At 42.9% G+C, this 22,372-nt stretch overlaps 1 protein-coding gene across 1 annotated transcript in view; it reads left to right on the plus strand.

Annotated features, from left to right (window-relative positions):
• Positions 1-3,312: 3,312 nt before the first annotated feature.
• Positions 3,313-22,372, plus strand: part of MRS2 (magnesium transporter MRS2) — a 20,312-nt gene continuing 1,252 nt past the window's right edge. The window contains exons 1-11 of the mRNA XM_088475857.1: positions 3,313-3,619; positions 7,770-7,843; positions 9,620-9,656; positions 10,519-10,631; positions 12,170-12,343; positions 14,063-14,193; positions 14,348-14,464; positions 15,661-15,813; positions 16,728-16,845; positions 17,519-17,632; positions 21,123-22,372. The exon at positions 21,123-22,372 is cut by the window's right edge and continues 1,252 nt beyond it. Coding sequence (XP_088331983.1) covers positions 3,424-3,619; positions 7,770-7,843; positions 9,620-9,656; positions 10,519-10,631; positions 12,170-12,343; positions 14,063-14,193; positions 14,348-14,464; positions 15,661-15,813; positions 16,728-16,845; positions 17,519-17,632; positions 21,123-21,185 — 1,290 coding nt within the window. The 5' untranslated portion in view covers positions 3,313-3,423 and the 3' untranslated portion in view covers positions 21,186-22,372. The remainder of the gene's footprint in view (positions 3,620-7,769; positions 7,844-9,619; positions 9,657-10,518; positions 10,632-12,169; positions 12,344-14,062; positions 14,194-14,347; positions 14,465-15,660; positions 15,814-16,727; positions 16,846-17,518; positions 17,633-21,122) is intronic.

Genomic DNA, 22,372 nt, shown 5'->3' on the forward strand with positions numbered 1-22,372 from the left:
TTTTGCGCCATCAACAGTTCCTCAGGTTTGCAATCCGCAGCGACCACTTCCAGTTTCGGGCATTACCTTTTGGCCTGGCGACAGCACCACGTGTTTTCACCAAGGTGATGGCGGTCATGGCGGCTTCTCTGCGGCTGCAGGGAGTCCGCATGTTGCCGTACTTGGACGACCTTTTATTGGTGGCAGGATCTCCAGAGCTCCTTCTACGCCACTTGGACCTGACCATTGCACTACTGCAACAGCACGGCTGGATAATTAACTGGCAGAAGTCCACTCTAATCCCGTCTCGGAGGATTCTGCACCTCGGAGCCTTATTGGACTCGGAACAGCAGAGGATCTTCGTGACGGAGGAAAAGATCTCTGCTTTACAGTCGAGGGTGCGCAGTTGTCTGCTCAGCCGCCGGGTGTCTCTACACTCGGCGATGAGGTTACTGGGCTCCATGGTGTCGGTGTTCGACATGGTGGAATATGCCCAGTTTCACTCCAGACCTCTGCAGCACCTGATTCTCTCCAAGTGGAACGGGCTGCCTCAGTCTCTGAAGTCCCAGACGATTGTGATCACCCCGGAGGTTCGCCTGTCCCTTGCCTGGTGGTTACAGACGACCCATCTCAGCGGGGGACGTCCATTCTGGGTTCCAAATTGGGTCCTGTTGACAACGGACGCCAGTCTTCGGGGCTGGGGAGCAGTTTCGGGTCCACACTTGTTCCAGGGCAGGTGGACGCCGACAGAAGCGGAGCTTCCAATCAATATCTTGGAACTCCGTGCGGTCTTCAATGCTCTCCAGCAGGCACATCAGGTTCTCCAGGGTCGTCCGGTACAGGTCCAGTCGGACAACGCTACCACCGTGGCCTACATAAACAGGCAAGGAGGAACCCGAAGTCGGGCAGCTCTCGTGGAGGTCTCTCGGATCCTGGTATGGGCGGAGCGCAATCTTCCGGCCATATCAGCGGTCTTCATCCTGGCAGTGCTAAATTGGGAGGCGGACTTTCTAAGTCGCCAGGACGTTCATCCGGGGGAATGGTCCCTGCACCCGGACGTTTTTCAACTGCTGGTGGACAGATGGGGTCTTCCAGAGATCGACCTCATGGCGTCCCGGCACAACAACAAGTTGCCGGTGTACGGGTCTCGCACAAGAGACGAAGGGGCATCTCTGGTGGATGCTCTGTCCGTCCGGTGGACGTTCCGATTCGCATACCTGTTCCCTCCGGTCTCCCTTCTTCCACGGGTAAGCCGGAAATTCAAACAGGAAGGAGGGACGCTCCTGTTGATAGCTCCCGCGTGGCCCAGACGGCACTGGTTCTCAGACCTTCAGGGTCTGTCCGTGGACAGTCCTCTGCGGTTACCGCTACGACCGGACCTTCTGTCACAGGGTCCTTGTCTTCACCCGGACCTGACTCGGCTGTCTTTGACGACGTGGCTGTTGAGACGGCCATGCTGAGGTCCCGGGGGTTTTCCAGCTCTGTGGTGCGGTACATGCTGCGAGCTCGGAAACCGGCTTCAGCGAGGATATACCATCGCGTGTGGCATACGTTCTTCCAGTGGTGTCGACCGAGAGGTTATGCACCGCGGGAGTTTCGTCTGTCTCGGATTCTCGCCTTCCTGCAAGCGGGACTAGATCATGGGCTTCGCCTTGCTTCTTTGAAGGTACAGGTTTCGGCCCTGTCTGTCTGGTTTCACCGTAGGATTGCTACAATCCCGGATGTGCACACCTTTATGCAAGGTGTTCTCCGCATTCAGCCGGCCCTTTGTTCCACCTGTGGCGCCTTGGGATTTGGCTGTGGTCCTGAGGGCTCTCCAAGGACCGCCGTTTGAACCACTGGGCTCAGTGGATCTTAAATGGCTAACAGCTAAGACTGTTTTCCTTCTGGCTATTGCTTCGGCCAGAAGTGTTTCTAATTTAGGGGCTCTTTCTTGTAGACCCCCTTTCTTGGTTTTTCATGGGAACAGGGCAGTGCTCCGCACTCGGCCCGAGTTTCTTCCCAAGGTTGTTTCCCAGTTTCATGTTAACGAGGAAATCGTTGTTCCGGCCTTTAACTCACCGGGTCTTTCCGTGGGTGAGGCCTCTTTGGATGTTGTGCGGGCATTAAGGACTTATGTTGACCGCACTTCTTCGTTTAGGAAGTCGGACGCTTTGTTTGTCCTCTATGGCTTCCGTAAAAAGGGTTGGCCTGCCTCAAAGCAGACTTTGGCAGCCTGGATCCGTATGGCTATTTCTGAAGCTTATCTTCATGAAGGCCTACCGGTTCCTCCTTCTCTGAAGGCTCATTCCACTAGGTCTGTGGGTCCTTCGTGGGCAGCTCGACGTGGTGCCTCTGCAGTTCAGATCTGCAAGGCTGCTACGTGGTCCTCTGTCCATACCTTCGTGAGGTATTACAGGTTTGACACCTTCGCCTCTCAGGATGCTTCCTTCGGGCGGCGGATTCTCCTTTCAGCACAGGAGCGTCCCCACCCTTAAAGGATACTGCTTTGGGACATCCCCAAGGTATCCTGTGGATACCCTATGGACCCTGAAGTAGAAAATATGAGATATGGTAAGAACTTACCCTTGTTATCTCTATTTCTACGAAGTCCATAGGGTTCCACAGGACTCCCGCCCTGTCGCACCTGTGCTGCAGATGGGCTTTGCTCTGGTCACCGGTTTTTCCGTCTCCCTCTGGTGAGAATGTGATTCTTGTGTGTGTCCAGATCTTTTTTCTCTCTCTTCCTTCTCCTCCTCCGGCCTATGGCTTGGTAACTAACTGAGGTGCCTTGGCTCGTGGGCGGGGTATAGGAGGGGGACCTAGTGCATCCTGGGAGGCTGAAAAGCTTAACTCTTTGGTGCCTGATGACTGACGTCACACCTATAACCCCAAGGTATCTTGTGGAACCCTATGGACATCGTAGAAATAGAGATAACAAGGGTAAGTTCTTACCATATCTCATATTATATCTACACAAATGTAAGGACCCCCTATGTACAAAGGAATCAGGCGGCACTCAACGGACTTCAAAAAAGCAATTCGTGTTTATTTTCCAAACTCAATCAACGTTTCAAGACCTCAGGGGTCTTTTCATCAGGATATACATATATATATCTATATATTTGTATGTATATAACAACCCTTGCAAATCCTGTGCTTGCCCCTGACTTTATAAAGATTTGCTCTTACATTCCTACCTGGTAAGTGAGTTTAAATAAACTGAGGATCGTTACACTGCAAATCTCCTTTAAAATGGCTGCTGTAAAAGAAGACTTAAGACAGATACACAGTTCCCCTCTATTAGCGGTTTGGATTCGGAATGACATCGCTGACTCTACGTGAGCGGTTCCGGTTATGCAGCTGCCCATGTGTGTGAGTCCCGTGTATGGGGAGAAGTGCAGCCTGTACAGAGCGGAAGAAGAGGGTAATGCTTCAGCCTGTATGGGGTAATAAGCAGCCGCTATGGAGGCAGCTGTCAGTGTGTTACACAGCCTCTCAGTAGCCGGCGGCGGCAGCAGCAGTTGGAGAAGGCGGCTCTGCTGTGTACTGGGGCAGGCAAGGACTTTCAGCTTACTCCCCGGTCAAAGACTTCATAAGAGGTGGATTACTTGTATGCCCAGACATGTGCACCGGAGACCAGGGATCTTACCACACTGCAGTGAGTAAATATGCAGATTCCTGTAATAAAAGTGTTACTGTGACTTGTGTCATTAATGTGGATTCTATTATAAAACGCCACTGGAGGATGGCAATGAATATTCATGACGGGTTACTTTTTTTCGTTCAGGCACCTATTTAGTAAAGTAGACTGAACAACCTCTGTTATTTTCTATGTTTTATTTATGAAAATGTATTGTTCTCTATTTCTGTACTTTCATTAATGGACATACCATAGACTTAAGTCATGATGGAGGTAAATGTAATGCTGGGAAGTGTAGATAACAATGTTGACCTAAGTTTTTTCCATGAAGAGGAAAGTACACATTGTATAACTGTATGAATTAACTCCAGGTGAAAGCCTGAGCCCTCTGTGCCCAGGGTTCTTCCGTTTCTTATACAGCCCCAACCTAAAAATCGGGGTGGGAAAGATTTCATTTTGTGATTGACTTTACCTCCATTTAGAACTCGTTAGCGTAATAGATTTGATGTTCCTTATTACAGACTTCCCAGGGGCATGCCTACAACTTCAGCAGAGCAGTGACTCCCATCAGACACTCTACACTATTTGCGCAAAGTTTTGAACTAATGAATTGTTGTGATGCGATGGCTAGTAGCCATCGCCTCACCGGATTTGATGCTTGGCTTCCGATGTCTATCCCCAGAAGTCACAAGCTGTAAATATGAAGCTTAGTATTGCTAGCCACACACACCCATCTGCAGCATCACACAGGTACAGCTGAACACCAGAATTCCCATGGAAAGTCTCCAGTGTGGGCAGATTGCTGCTGCAGGGAATGCTAAAGTACAAAATTTTCCTGTCTTTTGGGTCTACATGCTTTCATGGGTCTCAGTAATGCCATAGGTTTTCAGTACATTGCTAGGCTGTTAACAATCCATATGTCCTACCACATGTACACTTTTGTGGGAGGAAAGCAAAGCACATGGAGTAAACCCACAGAAACACGGGGAGAACATACGAACTCCACACATATAGGGCCTTGGGAAGCAAACCCACAACATCAGTGCTCTGAGGCAGTAATGCTCACCAGTAGGCCACCCGTGCTGCCCAAGTGGCCATAATGTGATTGTCCAACATTAAAAATGTTTGTTTATCTGAGACTTGCAGTGAACAACACTGCTTAACTATAGCATTCCCACTAGGCTGTTTCAGCGGGGTGCAGCGCCCTGCCCTATTTCTGAAGGGCAGAAAGAACCCTGCCCTCCAGAACGGCGCCCCCCTGAAACAGCCTGCGGGTTCTATCCACCACCCTTGGGCTGCAGTGTCCCGTGTGGGGAAACAGCAGAGCAGAGGTCACCGCCGGTGAATGGATGCATCCCCATTCACAGTGACCGCGGCGCTTGGGGGCTGCCCGGAATGTACGTAAGTGCCGGGCGCGCCCCCAAGAGTGATGAAAAGGGGATGCGTCGTAAAGACACACCCCCTTTTCATTGGCCACACCCTCTTTCGGGTGCGGAGGCAGAATTGCTCTAGGTCTGGCACCCTGCCTGCCACCGGACCTAGAGTGAACACTATATAACTATATTATTTGACTATGTGATCTGGTGATGGTCATATGAATTCTGGAACTGTCCATAATAGGTCACTGAGGGGAAGATGTATTCTAGCGGCATGCCTCTTTACTGAGAGGAAGCAGAGCAGGAAGTGATCCTTGCCAGAGCCCACAGCACATCAGCCTAGTGCTGATGCGCTGTTTCTCATCTCCCGGCCAGATCCACTGGGCATGCGCGCGATCTCGCAAGCATCGCTGCAACCAGGGACAGTGCTGTCCCTGCCGTGATGTTAAGGCAACGACAGTTGCAGCTGTAGAAATCGATAGCTGCAGCTGTCGGAATGGTCAGTGCCACTGACCATTCATACATTGTCTAGCATATTGTGCGCTACCTTGCAGATAGCGCCAATAATTACAGGGGCGCTATATTATTTACCACCCGACTCCACATTAATATATGGGGAAGAAGTGGTATTGGTGCACCTAAGGTGTGGTGATGCCACTAAACTCCATAATGCCAGATAATACATATCCCCATGATTTCCAGTCACCATGACAAAAATATTAGAAATCAAACCTTCAAGGTGCGTGTATACGTAACGTTTTTTTGAACGATTTAACTATAACAACGTCGTTATCGTTCATAAAATCGTTCAGTTTCTGAGTTATAACGATGAACGAAAATCGCTCAAGCGCGCTCCCGTTTCTAGTTCATTTCAGACTGTCCAACAGAACGATTTTCATTAAGGGAAGGAACATTTTTCGTTCATCGTTGTAAAAATCGTTCATTACACTTTAAAAAATCGTTCACTTTTCAGGGGAAAATCTGACAGATAATCGTTGGTTACAAAATCGTTACGTGTGTATGCACCTTAAGAGCACAACCTTTTCTCCTTAATAGGTGATGTTCCATTTTCTCAGAAAAGAGAATCCCAGTGCTGGGAAGACCTTAGCCACCCATGAACCCCTCAGTGTGCAGTTAATTGGCTTGTGTTGTAGCCAGCTGTTTGACAAGAGGGGGAGCTAAACTGGAAAAAGTCAGCGCCCCAGCGATTCAGCATTTAGGATTTGTTACGGGCTTCCGCGACCACTGCAGAGATGGAGTGCCTTTCACACATATATCAGTGGTTGCAAGTCAGTGACTACTCTACCCAGGCGTGATCACTTGACCTAAACCATAACCTGCATTCATAGGCCAGCCAATTGGTGGCTTCTGCTCTCTACCTGGATTTATCAAAATAAAGTGCTGCAGCTCAGCCAGGCACAAGCGCCAAGATTGAAATTAAGGTAGTTCTAGACCAAGAGGAGCCCAGGATGAAAAATCCCTTTGGTGCCCCCCTTAAAAAAAAAAAAAAAAAAATCATTACTGTTTTTTTGTGTGAACTAAATAAAGACACCTTACCTATATGGTGTTTCTCTGCAACAGGAAACCTATGAAGAAATTGGTACTTCCTAGGCATACAGAGTATTCAGTCTGTATTCACTAGATCCCATGGTCCAGAAGATGTATGCTTATGTAGCAATATAACCAATGTCTTAATCGTACGACAGAAGTTAAACCAGACTCGTGCACCCTGTGTCCTGTCCCGTGTCCCCTCCTTCAGCCTGTGTCACCTCCTGTCCAGTGTCCCCTCCTTCCTCCTGTGTCTCTCCAGCCTGTGCCACCTGCCCCGTGTCCCCTCATGTGTCTCTCCAGCCTCATGTACCCTGTGTCACCTCCTGCATCCTTATTTCGCTTTATAGCCATTTACATGCTTATTGCAGTGCATATGGGGCAACAAAATATTTATGCACCTTGACACCCATTCTATTCTTGCTAATGCCCAGCCTCTAACCTAAATCACTAATGTTCCTGACCGGTTCCTATAGTTGAGCACTTGTGTTTTTATCCATGTGTTGCAGAATAGTTAACGTCAGCTTCTACTCGTGTTTTTCTTGTGAGTGAACAAAATCATTACAAAGTCCTATCCAATATATTTACAATACATTTTTAGCTAATGTACGCAAACTGTGTTCAAAGCTGCCTTACAGCATAGTTAGTTGCAGCTTGTTATTGGTTCCCTAGCTTTTACAACTCCAAAAATTTAATTGTTTGCTTTATATGGTCATTTATATTATGTTCATTGTGAAAGTTGCACCAATAACGTCTATGGTTATCTGCTTCAGTGCTGAGTTCCCCTCACAGCCCCCGTTGAAAGTTGGGATTTGTTTGTGTGAGCCGGCAATTCACACATCCTATGTAAGAGTTTGCCACATGTGATCGGTCCTTTCGCTCATATACCTCTTCTGCCTACATTTTAGTGGTGAACAGTATTGACTTGAAGGATCTGTATTACAGAACCAACAGAGCGAAAACAATCTATAGCTGTTCTTGTAGTAGGGATTTAGTCCTGGAGAGTGGTTACTGTTATGCGTGCCGTCTGCTAACAGCCTCCTTCTATGCTGCCATTTTAAAGTGACAAACTACATTGATTTGAAGGAGCTTTATTTCAGAGTCGACTATGCCGAAAACATTAACCATCGTGCCAGGCAGTAACATGCACTTTTCATTAATGGAATTAAATATTGTAAAGTAGAAAATAATATATGCCTATAGCAGAGTACTAAAATATGTCACACTTTTTCCCAATTTTGCAGGTTCCGTATATCGCCATACACAGACTGAAACTTCCCAAGCCACACTAGCTAGCGTTTCTCCAGTATTTTCTGTGGTAAGTTGTCTTGTTAGTATCTTAACTTGGTGGATCCAACAATTATTTCATGTTTGTAACTATGGATTTTACTGGTCAGTACTTTAATTCCAAGGACATAGGGCCTGATTCAGAGACTGACACTAATGCAAATGCACGCTGCGCAAAATATGCTAATGGTTGCAAAGCTTACCCGAGCATAAGGACACCCACTGCTGTCTTCTTATATGCGTACAACATCTCTTACATGCGTCAATATCGGTAACATTGATGCACATCGCGTAGCCATCATGCCCATGCGATTAAAACAATAGAACTAGGCGCAATATACTGTAATAGAGACTATATAGACATTAAAATAGCAGCCACCCAGTTAGTATATCTGAAATTACACTAAAAAGATAATAAGAAACCATTAAATGTGCCACAATGACATATCAAGGGGGCACTTACAAATAAATAAATGAGCACATATAATCAAAAAGATTTTATTATAAAAATTATAAACATAAATATCAAACTAGCATTTGATTACTTAAGAGCATTGCAGAACATGTATACCAAAAATCCACTGAAGAAATCGTAGTACCAAATGTCATTATTGGCAAGCAGTATCAATCTTATGCAGAAATCAATGTGTAATCAACCCTCACCATGTGATACACATGAAGGAGTATAATTAGTGAGGATTACAATCCCGTAAAGTAAGATAGTCAATAGCAATATAGGGTTAAGAATGTCCCGGATTTGTAGTGTCCCGGTATATAATCCCAGCTATTTTCCCACAAGACACTAGGGTATTGCTGGTCCGGTGTTTACCTTGTTCCGGCTGCGACTATTGCTCCAAGCATATTGTCTGATAACAGGTGTAAATCCCCACAGGTTATTCGTCTTACTCGGGCTGCAGTTACTTGGCTCCGGACAGCAATAATATGAGACACTGTCTCGTCCGGTCAACTTGCAGCGCAGTATGTACTCACTTAGATGGTGTAGAAGGAATTAAGGTTGAATAAGATTCCAATGATAAGTGTTCAGTGGAAGGTATACAGCAGTGGTAGCTGCCGCAGCCTTGGGAGCGCCTCTGACATGCAGAGCTGCGCATGGACTCGCAGTGGCTAATTTATGCACGCCCATGTAACGGCGTTCAAACGCACACACGCCTGCATTTATCAGACCACCCCTAAACGCTGACAACCTGTCGCACTCGATGCGATGGATTCCTCTGTGCGTCCGTAGTTGCAGTGCGATCGCTGCGTACACGCAATGCGGCTTATACGCATGGGCGATGGCAAACAATTGCTTGATCTGCGTGCGTAATGGCCTCTGTGTCCAGCTCTGATGTAATTTACAGTGGCAGTATTCATCACCACCCGATGACTGAAGGACAGGTAGGCTGTGACTACTTTAGCTGTTGCTACATGGATAAAACTCTGATTTCCAATGTAATCTGATGACTTTCTGAAATGTACCCTTAACCACTGATGCATTTTTTGGATTTATTTTTGTTAAAGCTTTGGCATTGACATGCATTTTTGTTAGCATATTTCTAGCATTAAATATATAATTTTACGCAATTCCAATACATTTACCCATGGTAAAAACAAGAAATAGAACAAGTAGTTTTCAAAAAAACATGGTATAAGATAAAACATCAATGTGTATGGTGACCCATGAATATCTAGTATCAGTATACCAGTTTACAAGCATTTAACCTGCTGGAAAAAGCCTCGTAAAATGTATTTAAGAAACGCCAATGGCTGAGTCTTTAGGTTATAACATTGTCATTTCTTATTACAGATGAAATTTGACAAAGCAGGAAACATAACGTCATTTGGTAAGTACCAGGATATGAGTTTGATTTACATATTTGTAGGGGCCAATTCAGCATGAGATTCCGATGTGATGTGCAGATGTGTGGCCATTACGGTAATGAAATCTTGCTTGTTTTGTGAGCTAAAACCAGCAGGATTTCCCTGTTTAGATATCATGCAATATACACTCTTTGCAGCAGATTGAATCTTGCCCTTACTATGTAAGTTTTGGATGCTAAAAACCAAGAGCAAGGACGATGGGCGATTCCATGGTAACTTGCGTTACACAGTGACATAGCAAACACTTAGCCATCCCTGTACACAATTATTTTTTTAATGCATGACCTGTCTTTTCTCAGTAAATTTCACATAAATTCATTTTGCTGTTGATAGCCGTGCATATACTTACTATGTCATTTTGTAACGTGAGTTACCAAGGAATGACCCTGATGCACTCATCAATGCAGATAAAGATCTCCTTATTGAATATAACTCAATGATAAAACCGTGTTACCCCACCGAGACCAGATGAAGCTCCTGTGAACAGCCATTTCAAAGGATCGCATCAGTTGTTTCACCAGTTAATTATATCTAACAGTAGTTTTAATTATCTATTATTCATTCATTGTTAAGCAATGCTCACCTCCACAGTACATGTGTGCCTACTACTATCTTCTTAACATGTATGTATATTCTAGATGTGTATGAGAACCAGTGCTCAGTAATGGCCTTAATCAGAGTATGTCTGAAACGCAATATATATGTGTGTGTGTGTAATATATATATATATAATTAATTTTTTTAATATAGTAACAAATGCATTACATGTCTCTAAAGACTGTGATTTGCTTATTATGTTTGGGGTTTGTTATTTATTTTTTGCAGAGAGAAAAAAAACCGAGTTATATCAAGAGTTAGGGCTCCAAGCACGTGATCTGAGGTTTCAGCATCTAGTCAGCATCAACTCTAGGAACAACAAGATCATTTTAAGAATGGAGGTAATAATATCATATGGAATCTAAGACTTTGTAATAGCATATACCTTAACGGTCAGAAGTAGGAAACCTATTCAGAAATGGAAATGCTATCACTTTTAATATGTATTCTTTGTTAGCAGTCTGTATTTTTCACCATCTGTATCTCATCAGCCTGTATTTGTCTCTGATAATTATGTGGCAGAAACATTGCAGGAGATGAGGTCAGATTTAATATTTTGTAGTTTCTCAACCTTCTCTATACAGATATCATTGCTGTAGTGTCTTCTGTAGCGTTCCCGCTAGGCTGTTTTAGCGGGGTGCCATGCCCTGCACAATTTCAAAAGGGCAGAATGCGCCCTGCCCCTTTTGGCGGCGCCCCACTTAAACAGCCTGTGGGTAAAACTGCAGTGTAACGATTACCACTGGTGGATGAATGCCAGGCGCATGCGTCCAGCATCTAGTTACAGAGAAGGGAGAGCTTGGGGGGCAGCCCAAGAGTGATGAAATGGGGGTACGTCTTAAAGACATTTATCCTTTTCTCATGGCCAAGCCCTCTTTTTGGGGGCGCTTGCGCACCGGAGTGCCCTTGTTCTAGAGTGAACACTATTCTGTGTGTGTTTCAGTAATAAAGAGAATTACATCTCTTTGCCGACTTCTATTATTTTGTTACTGAAGCACAAGGATTTGGGTTTGTTATGTAAGTAAGGCAGTCCTGAACATAGACAAATGACCTAGAAAAGTCGGCTGTAGAAAACATTAGTGAGTCTGAGAAACTTCTGTTTTATGTAGAAGCAAATTGACTCTTAAATACAGCATAGCTTGGGGATCATTTTGTCAGCATTACAACCGTACTTTGCTTTACTTGTCTCCACTCCGTAAGCTCCCCAAAGGGAGATGCAGGTGCACAGTGTTGGTGTGACGCAAATTGCGTCATCGTACCACCTATTTCCCTTGGAAATGGGAGGGATGCGGGAGTGTGACCTGCACTCCCGGGAGTTCATGGGAACTTCCCGAAATATAAGTCTCCTGGACATTCTAGGAGAGTAGGCAAGCATGATTTCACTTTGATTTAGGGATGTGCAGGCTCGGATAGGTTCGAGTTTGCACGTGGAGTTCGGATTTTTCCCTCCAAAAAAACGGAACTCAGAACGAGGCAAAACGTCATCTTACATGGACGAACATCATCATTCCTGGACAAAAGACCAGGAATGATGATGTTCGTCCATGTAAGATGACGTTTTGCCTCGTTCTGAGTTCCGTTTTTTTGGAGGGAAAAATCCGAACTCCACGTGCAAACTCGAACCTATCCGAGCCTGCACATCCCTACTTTGATTATTATTTTTTTTTTCATCAGACTTCAGAAACTAACACTGGATAGGAGATAATGGCATTTATTTCTACAGTGGTTATTATACTTCAGCTGAAAATACTTGCCTTAGAAAACATAGGATTTCTTTTGTAGTTAAAGTATTTATTTTATATTTACTTTTACAAGTTAGCTTAATTTGTCTACAAAGAAGTAATCATTATTTTGTTTTGTTATTATTATTGTGTTGCAGTTCCTAAAAGCAGTTATAACACCGGAGTATCTTCTGATGTTGGATTATCGGAACCTCCACCTAGAGCAGTGGTTCCTCCGGGAACTCGCCCCTCAGCTAGCAGGAGAGGGACAGCTAGTTACGTACGCCTTGCCTTTTGAATTCAGAGCCTTGGAAGCAATCCTGCAGCATCGAGTGAGAGGAGACAATATTGTTCCTGAGAGTTTTTTGCTGATCCATCAGTATAGATCTCAAATATGGTGACTCTAAAGCTGGGTACATACTAGTCGATATACTGTTTGTTCGATCAACAAGTGATATATTGAGTGCATAGGTGGATGTGTACACCTGATATGTCCGTGAACGGACACCACAACTGGGCGGGCAAATTTAAATGCTTCCCAGTTGTAATTTCAGACCAAACACATTGAGCGGCCGATTTGTATGTGTTGATGGCTTACAAATCGGCGTAGACCGATCAGTCGTCTGTGTGTACCCAGCATTATTGTGTTAATGTTTTAGAAAGGATCCCTTCTGTGAAACACAGATGGCTAGTGTTTCATTTGTTATTGATGCGTTTAAAATGTTTTTAATCAATTAAAACTCCTGGGAGTATATTTACTAAAGCAGAAAGTGGAGGTGTTACCCATAGGAACCAATCAGATTCTAGCTATCATTTCTCTATTGAATCCTAGATACTGGCTGCTATGGGTAACACCTCCACTTGTTTGCTTTAGTAAATCTAGCCCCTAGTCCAGGGGTCTTCAACCTTTTAAGACAGTGTGGGCCACATAAAAAAAATCAATGAAGCCCAATGGCCACTAAGCTATAATGCGTAATTTAGACTCTGCCCCCTCCTCACACAATTATGTCCCATAACTGCTCCCTCCTACAATTTTAATTAGATCCCAGAATGAACCCCCACTCCTCCCACAATTATAATTATGCCTCATAACTGTCCCTCCTCTTCATTAATTATGTCAGATAACTGCCCCCCCTTATACAGTGCACCCAGTAGTTCCCCTTATGCAGTGCCCCCAGTAGTGATTCCCCCTCCCTATGCAGTGCCCCAGTACTGATTCCCCCCCTATGCAGTGCTCCCAGTAGTGATTCCCCCTATGCGGTGCCCCTTATATAATGCCCCCAGTAGTAGTCCCCCCTATACAGTGCTTCCAGTAGTGGTCCCTCCAAAGCAGTGGTCCCCACTATGCAGGGCCCCCAGTAGTAGTCCAGCCCCCCCCGTTCCCCCCATGCAGTGCCCCCAGTAGTGGTCCCCCCTATGCAGTGCCTCCAATAGTAGTTCCCCCCCCCCCCCCTCCCCATGCTTCAGCCCGGTTCCTGCAGTGACTGTCTGACTCTCATTGGCTGCCAAAACAAACACAACGGTGGTGTGTTTGTTTCTGTGCAGTGTGTACTGCACTCACTGCGGTCCACACTACACTAACCATCGGCGGGGGACTGGCCCTGCCCATGCCCTAGTCTATTCCCCTACATGTGTGATAATTCAGTGCTACCTATAGTATTCTACTGTAACAGTAATTCCCAAGAGTAAGTAGTGACCCAAAAACAATAAAAGTACTAAGATGAGGCTCCTTTTATAAAATAAACTTGTACTAGGTGGTTAAACTTTCCAGCAATACATCAGTGTATTGTACATGAAGTGACCTCTCTAGGTTAATGTAAGTTTAGCACAATGTAACTTCTTTATCACATGATTGTGTCATTGATGTATCAGTTTGTCATGACAAACTATACTCGGAGAAGATTCTCAGAAGAAAACTGATTCCTGACTAAAACATAGAAACCTGTTTGTAATTGTTTTAGCTGTCCTGAGAAACCAAATCTAATGATGAATTTGGGTTTTGTATGTTTGTTTTGTAATTTTTGTTGTTCAATAGTAATATCTTTATGTAGATTGGCACTCTTCAAGGCAGACTTCAGTTTTTGCAACCTCATATCTTGGAAACGTTGGAAGCGCTGGTGGATCCCAAACTCTTGTCCATAGACAGAAGTAAATTGCATATTCTGCTGCAGAGTGGAAAAAGGTAAATCCTTTATCTGAGACAAAAGGTTTTCTATACTCATCTCCTAGGCTAGATAATAGTGCCAGGGACAAGATATCAGTCATTTTTCAGGCTTGATGAGTCAAAATATGACCATGATCAAAGCATTGTTTCTTATTTTATTTTTGTATTTTAGTCTTTCAGAGTTAGAAACAGATATTAAAGTTTTCAAGGAGGCCATCCTGGAGATACTTGATGAAGATGAACTAATTGAGGAGCTGTGTCTGACCAAGGTTGCTGCTCCTCAAGTGCTGTACGTATTTAGGAGTTGAATATTTTGAAATAGATTTTGCATTATATGCGTATGCTGTTTTTTTATTTTTTTTGTAAATGGGAATTAAGGGCATTACTACACCAGAAACTGACAGCAGATGAATCTTTCATAAGGTTCATACAGGCAGCAAATAGAATAAGACCAGTATTTCAACATCTTTTATCACCATTGGGGATTACTCTTAGATATTTCTACAAAAGTTTAGTTTGAACCCCCAGTAGGAAATATCCCATGAATTTCTTGCATTGAAGATGGTCTTTGTAGTAGTGGTGGTTTCATCGTCACAACTAGATACTTGGCTGCAAGCACTGTGTTCCGAGGAATCTTTTCTGAGTGCTTTTCAGGTACTTAGGACAGTCCTTTTTTTGCCTGAACTGGTATCGGAGTTTAATTGAAATGACCAAACATATCACCATATGAATTTGGTTAGTGCATTATGCAGTTCCTTGTTTTGGACTGAAGGATATAGAAAACATTTTTTTTTTTTTTTTTTCTAACTCAACTGAAATGGAGGATTTACCCTTTCATCTTTGCTGGCATAAGGGTTATCAAGAAAACATAATTAACTCATTTGTGAGATTCAAATGATTTTGCTTATCAAACCCCAGTACTGTTTTCTTCACAATAGTTTTGCCACATGGTGGCACTGTTCTGATTTTTAAAAAACTTTTGCATTGAAAATGGTAATTTGGTAAGTTCCAATCATATTAATGTGTTAGTTAAAGTGACTCATTTGCTATCCTATGTCATTGCTGTCACATTGCCCAGCCTCAATTTCAGGGATACAGAAGGCAACGGGCCACTTTGTCTTGGTCTTACTTTCCCCCTCGCACTATCTGTCTGTGAAGCCACAATATCATAACTCCAGGGGCTATATTTACTAAAGTGTAAGTATTTAAAAGTGGAGATGTTGCCGATAACAACCAATCAGATTCTATCTATTCTCTTCTAGAAGGTGCTAGATAAATGTTAAGTAGAATCTGATTGGTTGCTATGGGCATTTCACTTCTAAAATCTCACACTCTAGTAAATATACCCCTTAATCTCTGATATCTCCCCTATTCTGCTTTGGTGTATAACTTATCTTTCTCCTCCAAATATGTTTTCTATGTTTTTTGTATAGCCGATGATAGTCTAAGTTTTCAATACTTTCATATTTTGATTTATGTATGCAGTGAAGAGAGCAATTCCAGGATAGATCATGGGGAGGAGATGGAGCTCCTGCTGGAAAACTATTACAGACAAGCAGAAGACCTTGCCAACATTGCTAGAGAGCTGCGAGTGCTGATAGATGACTCGGAAAGTGTTATTTTCATTAACCTGGACAGGTTGGTTTTTACACTTAGGCCCGTATTCAATTTCAGGCGAAAACTCCAGACTTTTCGCCTCCTTTGCCTGTTTTCCAGGCGGAAAAGTATCGCGCGTGTGCCCGCTATTCCCCGTATTCAATTTCAAAGTAGGCGAAACTTTGATCCACGAAAAAAAACGTGAATTTTCGGGAAATAATCCTAGGACCCCCTTAAAGATGTCCAGACATGGGGGATCACTATGGGTACCCACGTTTTTGCCTGCAGAAGAGTCGGGTTATTAAATAGCCGCAGCAGGTGCATAAATATGGCTTGGAAGAAGGTGATGCAGAAGAGCATTTAGAAGTTTTTCTGGGGAAAAATAGCTATGCCCATCAAATGTGGGGTACATGAAAATGGGTGCAAGCATATTTTTAAGTCCCTTAAATGATTTTTTAAAATTCTGCAAAAATGCACCTGCAGCTACTCCCGCAATGAAGACAACACCTGCCACATATTAGGGAACCTCTATGGACTCCATTGCGCTAAGTTAGAAGTGTGATCCCTATTTTTTTTTTTTACCCCAAAAGTTTTTGGGGTGTCCCTATTTTTTCATTTTTATTTTTTTAACAGATTCATTTTGGGGACCATTCCAGGGGTGCAGGCTATTTTTTTTTTTTTTTTTTTTTAAAAGCCTGCACCCCTAAACCCCAATTCTGCACACTTTTTCGCTTGCTAAAGGCAAGTGAAAAATGATCCCCGTTTTTTTACATTGACTTTTCGCACAGGCGAAAAGTCATTGAAATTGAATACGGGGATTTTGGAAATAGGTGAAAATTACGTCCCATCTTGAATATGGCCCATAGTTCGTGCCCAGGATGTAATTAATTTACTGGAACAACACATGTTGTGTATGTAGTAGAGTATTATTGCTGAGCATTGTATTTATTTTCCAGCCATCGTAATGTGATGATGAGGCTCAACTTGCAGCTTACCATGGGAACCTTCTCGCTCTCTCTCTTTGGTCTCATTGGAGTGGCTTTTGGGATGAATTTGGAGTCCACTTTTGAAGAGGTGGTTGTAGAAACTGTTTTTCCTTTGTCTGTTGATTTTTAGCATATTTAAACTGAATTATTTCCTTTCAAAGGGTTTGCAAAAAACATGTTCTGTGTACTTTGTCATAGTTTTAAAAATGCTGGCCATATAATGATGCATGGGATTACCATGCTGATAGCAAAATAATAAGAGGTATAATAACCAGTTTGTTTGGTAGGTTAGTATGTTTTGTCATAGATTACCCTATGACAAGGAATGGGTATGTAATGCTGGCTGTCGGGATACCTCCTGTCAAAATACCGACAGCAGCATCCCAATGGTTGGTATACCCTAACACTCCCTTCTTGTAGCCTAACCCTCCCCGTTGGTGCCTAAACCTGTTCCCCCCCACTCCTTTATACCTAAACACCCCCCAGTGGTGTCTAACTCCACTATGCTACCTAACACTCCTCCCCTTCCCCCTTGCGACTAACACCAACGGTGCCGTGGTCTTACCTCGTTTGGCCTGGCGTCCTTCTGTGTTCCGGCGACTGGATTAAGATAGGCATCTGTATTTTGACGCCTATCTTAAGTCCATTGTCTGAATTGAGACCGGCAGCATCGTAATAACTACATCCCCTATGACAAAACATACTATAGAAGAATATGACTTTTTTTACCCTTTTTATAATTATATTTTTTTTAATCTTAGGACCCCCAAGTATTCTGGTTTATTACAGGAGTAATGTTTCTAGGAAGTGGCCTAATCTGGAGACGTTTGCTTTCTTTTCTTGGGAGACATCTAGAGCCGTCAAAGCCACCCTCGGTATGTTGTACATAATGTTAGCTCTTTTATCCAGTCATACACATTTTAAAAACTCTGACTTCAAGCCTAATATGATAATTCTATATATAACTCCATAAGTTTATATGCCTACATTTAGTTTTTAGTACATTTTAATTTTTTTTTACATATTTAAAGCTCTGTCTTCTGAGTAATGAAATTTACTTTTAAGACTTTCTAAACCTACAATATGACTTTTTGGCTCCCGTTCCATGTGAAAGGTAGTTTTTGTAATATTCACAGTATGTGTTACAGTAGATATGCTGGAAATATATTTATGTATAGTAACTTCCTGGAACACTGGTATATACTGTAGATTTATAATTAAAAGTAGCTGACTCTTTTTTTTAAATGTAATGCAAGTGGTGTGTCTATTAGTGTTCATTCTGTGGTGGCATGGTCACTAGAAAAGGGGGCGTGTCCTTGAGACCCAACCCCTTTCATCACTGTAGGGGGCGTGTCCAGCACTCACGTTGATGCTGGGCAGCCCCCAAGCTCTCACCGCAGTGTGAATAGATGCCGTGCGCCGGTGATTGTTTCACCGGCGAGTGGGGGCGGCTGTTTTAGCAGAGCGCTTCCATAAGGGCAGGGCACATTTCAGTGACTTCAAATCAGGTAGGGCGCGGTGCCCTGCCCTGCCCTGCTGAAACGGCTTAGTGGGAACAGTTTATCTCAATGTTTTAGATAGTTCAGAACTATTGCAATATTCCATTTTTAATGTTTTCTTAAAGAATAATTATGCTGTGCTTTATTGATGTCTGATATGCAGACAGGTTATTTTTTTGTTTTGGTGTGGTTTTATTTAATTAATATGTTGTACTTTCACAGCTGTTCCCTGATTCACCAATCAGTTTTCCACAGCTCATTGCTCGTTTGGGCCAGTGGATTGCTTTGCACAAGCTTGCACAGCAACTGTCTTGACATCTATGCATTGTAGGGGTTTCTCGCTCTACTGTAGCAGGTTTTGCGTTAAAGTCAGTCCAAACTTGTGTATCAAACCAATCAAGCTGTGTTTATTTTGACATACAATAAAAAACAAAAATCTTCCCACCAGCGCTGTCCAATGGGGTTTAGTAAAACGTTATCACATCCCTTGTGTTATTTGAAGAAAAGAGTGTCTTCGTCCTCCTTTCTGTCATTTTTTCTTGGTATAGATCTGGCTCCAATCACCACCGGTAAAATTTTCTTTCATTCCCAATTGTCTCAGGTCAAGTAATTAACAACAGCGCCATGTATGTACCCAAAACAAAGGAGAAATAGATATAGCCTAATACGTTTAATATAATTTAAAACATCATGAAATAACATAAAAAGGATAACGCAAATGTGAGATTTTATTTTAGCCATTTATGTTATTTCATTATGTTTTAAATTTATATTAACCGTGTTACGTTATATCCATTTCTCCTTTGTTTTGGTTGCTTTCTTTTCTCCAAATAACACAAGGGGTGTGATAACAACATGTTTTCCTGAAACCTAATAGGCAGCGCTAGCGGGAAGACTTTTTTTTGTTTTTTATTCTATGTGTATAGGAGAAGTCTAATAAGCTGCTGTATTATGCACACCTAGAGAATCTATGTATATTGTTGATATATTATGTGTGTGTTTGGCGTTTAGTGCAACTTGACAAAAACAATCCATCCAGCAATAATAACAAAATGCATGCTTAATGGTGCATACACACGGTCAGATTTTTCTTCAGATCTGAACGATAACTATTTAAAAAATCGTTCATATATGACGTGCGCAACAATAAACGATGCGCGTTCCCGTTTGTCAGATAACGATATCTGACATCTGATGTGTTTGCAGTAAGTTTTGTATGATTTCCATTCATTTTAATACAGGCTGAAATCGTTTGCAAGTCGTTCAATCGTTCATCTGACATATCCGTGTGTATGCACCTTAAAGGGGCCTATCCATTAGCAGATAAATTTGAACGCTATATCGTTCAGTCGTTCAATTTATCTGTCATGGATAGGCCCTGAACGATGACAGATGCGCACTCCCGCGGCCGACAAATTGTGTCTTTCGTCTCTCCGACATGTTGCTCAATTATCGCTTATAGCTGCCAGATATTAGAAATATCTGTCAGTTTATAAGCGGTAAACGACGAACGATATTTTTAATGAAAATTAATAGAAACATTAAAAAAAATTCACTCCCAGAATGATGTCACGCAATATCGTTCGTCATTTGCAAAAATCTGTCACGTACATGACAGATATCTGTCACCGCAGCCCCAGGAATTTTCAAGGGATAATCTTTTGTCTTTCATCGTAGAGAAAGATCTGCTAATGGACAGGCCCCTTAACACAAGGCCCTGAGTGCTAAACACCTCCTCCTTAAAGGAAAAACTATACACAGACGCACTCTGAAACAATTCACTTCTTGCTTAAACACACAAGATAACATCCTGAGAAAAGTACACCTCTCCTTCCATACTATACTAAGCACCTAGGGCCACTGAGATTTCCGTCGGGACCGGTGCTGGGGAGCATGGCCATTGGAGGGGTGTTGCTCCGTCCCCTAGCTCAGTAAGTATCTATGGTGCATGCCGACATTAACGAGCGCCGAGCACATCAGCAGGATGGCGATGGCACTGCATCATTGGGGGGGCATGGTTACGCCTCCTTGCACTCCTGGGCCCCCTGATGGGCGTGCCCCTACAGACACCACCTCAGAGTATGAAAGCAAAGATGGCAAATGTACAGACGCCTCATCAAGTTCCAACATGGAGAGTTTGTGCAGTGCCAACTACAAGGTCTGTTGGTGGTAGCTATTAAAGCCAGGTTACCATAGTAAGAGTAGACAACTGTGTAAATATGGTATATTAAAAACAGTGCCCACATGTGTCCATGTAAAAATGTTTTTGGAAGTAAAATGCAGATATATGGTATATGAGCCAAGTGACAGGATTAGTCTTCACTTTTGACAAACACAAAGATGGCAAATGTATGGCCTTTAGTGCAGCTGGAAGTTGATCAGGCACGCAGATCAATAGGCTATTCTACAGCATGGTGGTAAAATGAGTCTCAGCAGATTATAGAAGACATTAGTCTTGTTTTCTGAAATCAGGTTGCGGTAGATTCATGTACATTTTACAAATGCAATGGAAAATGCGTATGTATTCTTCACGGCGGGGACCCTATAATAAATGATATGGTCACTTATTGGATTGCTCTACTCTCCTACGTGTGACTTCCCCATCATCCAGTTACACCCATCTAGTGCCTTGCTTACAACTGCCCATATTTGCAATGCTGGCTTGTGTTCACCTCTACTTCAGCCCCTTTATTGGAAATGGAGACACATGTTGTAGCTTCCACAGAAATGTGTTTCCATCATGTTGTAATTATTCAAATTCATAAAGTCAACTTCCACTGATCGGTTTCTCCCTCAGCACATCCTTATTGTACTTTCTTCACTTGGAAGCACGGTTCTAACATTTGTTTTATTTTTGTTTCACTAGATTTTAAAGAGGACATTTCCTGTTAATGGAAGAACGGAAGCAGCAAATGGGCATAAGGTGTAATCTTCCAGTTCAGAGTACCATGGACATTACACATAACTACATGGACTAGTGGTAAAAACCTGTTACAGTAATGTTTCACCATCAGAAGTTTGCACACTGAGGGTGGTGCGGACTGTGACAACACTTTAGTCATGTTGGATGTGTGGAGATAGACAGACAGCTCAGGCATTATTATACTTGGACTACTGCCCCTGACATACCCATGGGGTCCTCATTTACAGGGTCTCCTCTGATAGGACTTTGGGACTATATACTTTTTTAACATCCCTCTACCTGTTTTGTAGAAAATTAAAAGCAAAGGAGAAATTAAGTTCTGTCTCAGCTGAACAATTAGGGGTCAGACATGTCACGGAAACATCTGGTTACTAATATTACAGTGTGTATTTCAAAGTGTCTAATAAGCTTACATTATGCAAGGAAACAGCTGTTCTTTGTGTAATTCATGCTTAATAAGCACTTAGGTGTTAATAATGTGTGTGTGTGTGTATGTGTGTATATATATATTTTATATTACACACACACACACACACACACACAGTGCATCTTGAAAGTATTCACAACGCCTCACTTTTTCCATATTTTGTTATGTTACAGCCTTTATTCCAAAATGGAATAATTTCATTTTTGTCCTCAAAATTCTACACACAATACCCCATAATCACAACGTGTAAAAAAAAATATATATATTTTTTAGATTTTTGCAAATTGAATTAAAAAAAACAAAGAAGATCACATGTACATAAGTATTCGCAACCTTTGCTCAATACTTTGTTGATGCACCTTTGGCAGCAATTACAGCCTCAAGTCTTTTTGAATATGATGCCACAAGCTTGGCACACCTATCTTTGGGCAGTTTCACCCATTTCTCTTTGCAGCACCTCTCAAGCTCCATCAGGTTGGATGGGAAGCGTCGGTGCTCAGGCATTTTCAGATCTCACCAGAGATGTTCAATTGGATTCAAGTCTGGGCTCTGGCTGGGCCACTCAAGGACTTTCACAGAGTTGTCCTGAAGCTACTCCTTTGATATCTTGGCTGTGTGCTTAGGTTCGTTGTCCTACTGAAAAATGAACCGTCACCCCAGTCTGAGATCAAGAGCGCTCTGGAGCAGGTTTTCATTCAGGATGTCTCTGTACATTTTGCTGCATTCATCTTTCCCTCTATCGTGACTAGTCTCCCAGTTCCTGCCG

The sequence above is a fragment of the Taudactylus pleione genome, unplaced genomic scaffold (assembly GCF_031769625.1).
Source record: "Taudactylus pleione unplaced genomic scaffold, aTauple2 ptg000179l, whole genome shotgun sequence".
Taxonomy (NCBI): domain Eukaryota; kingdom Metazoa; phylum Chordata; class Amphibia; order Anura; family Myobatrachidae; genus Taudactylus; species Taudactylus pleione.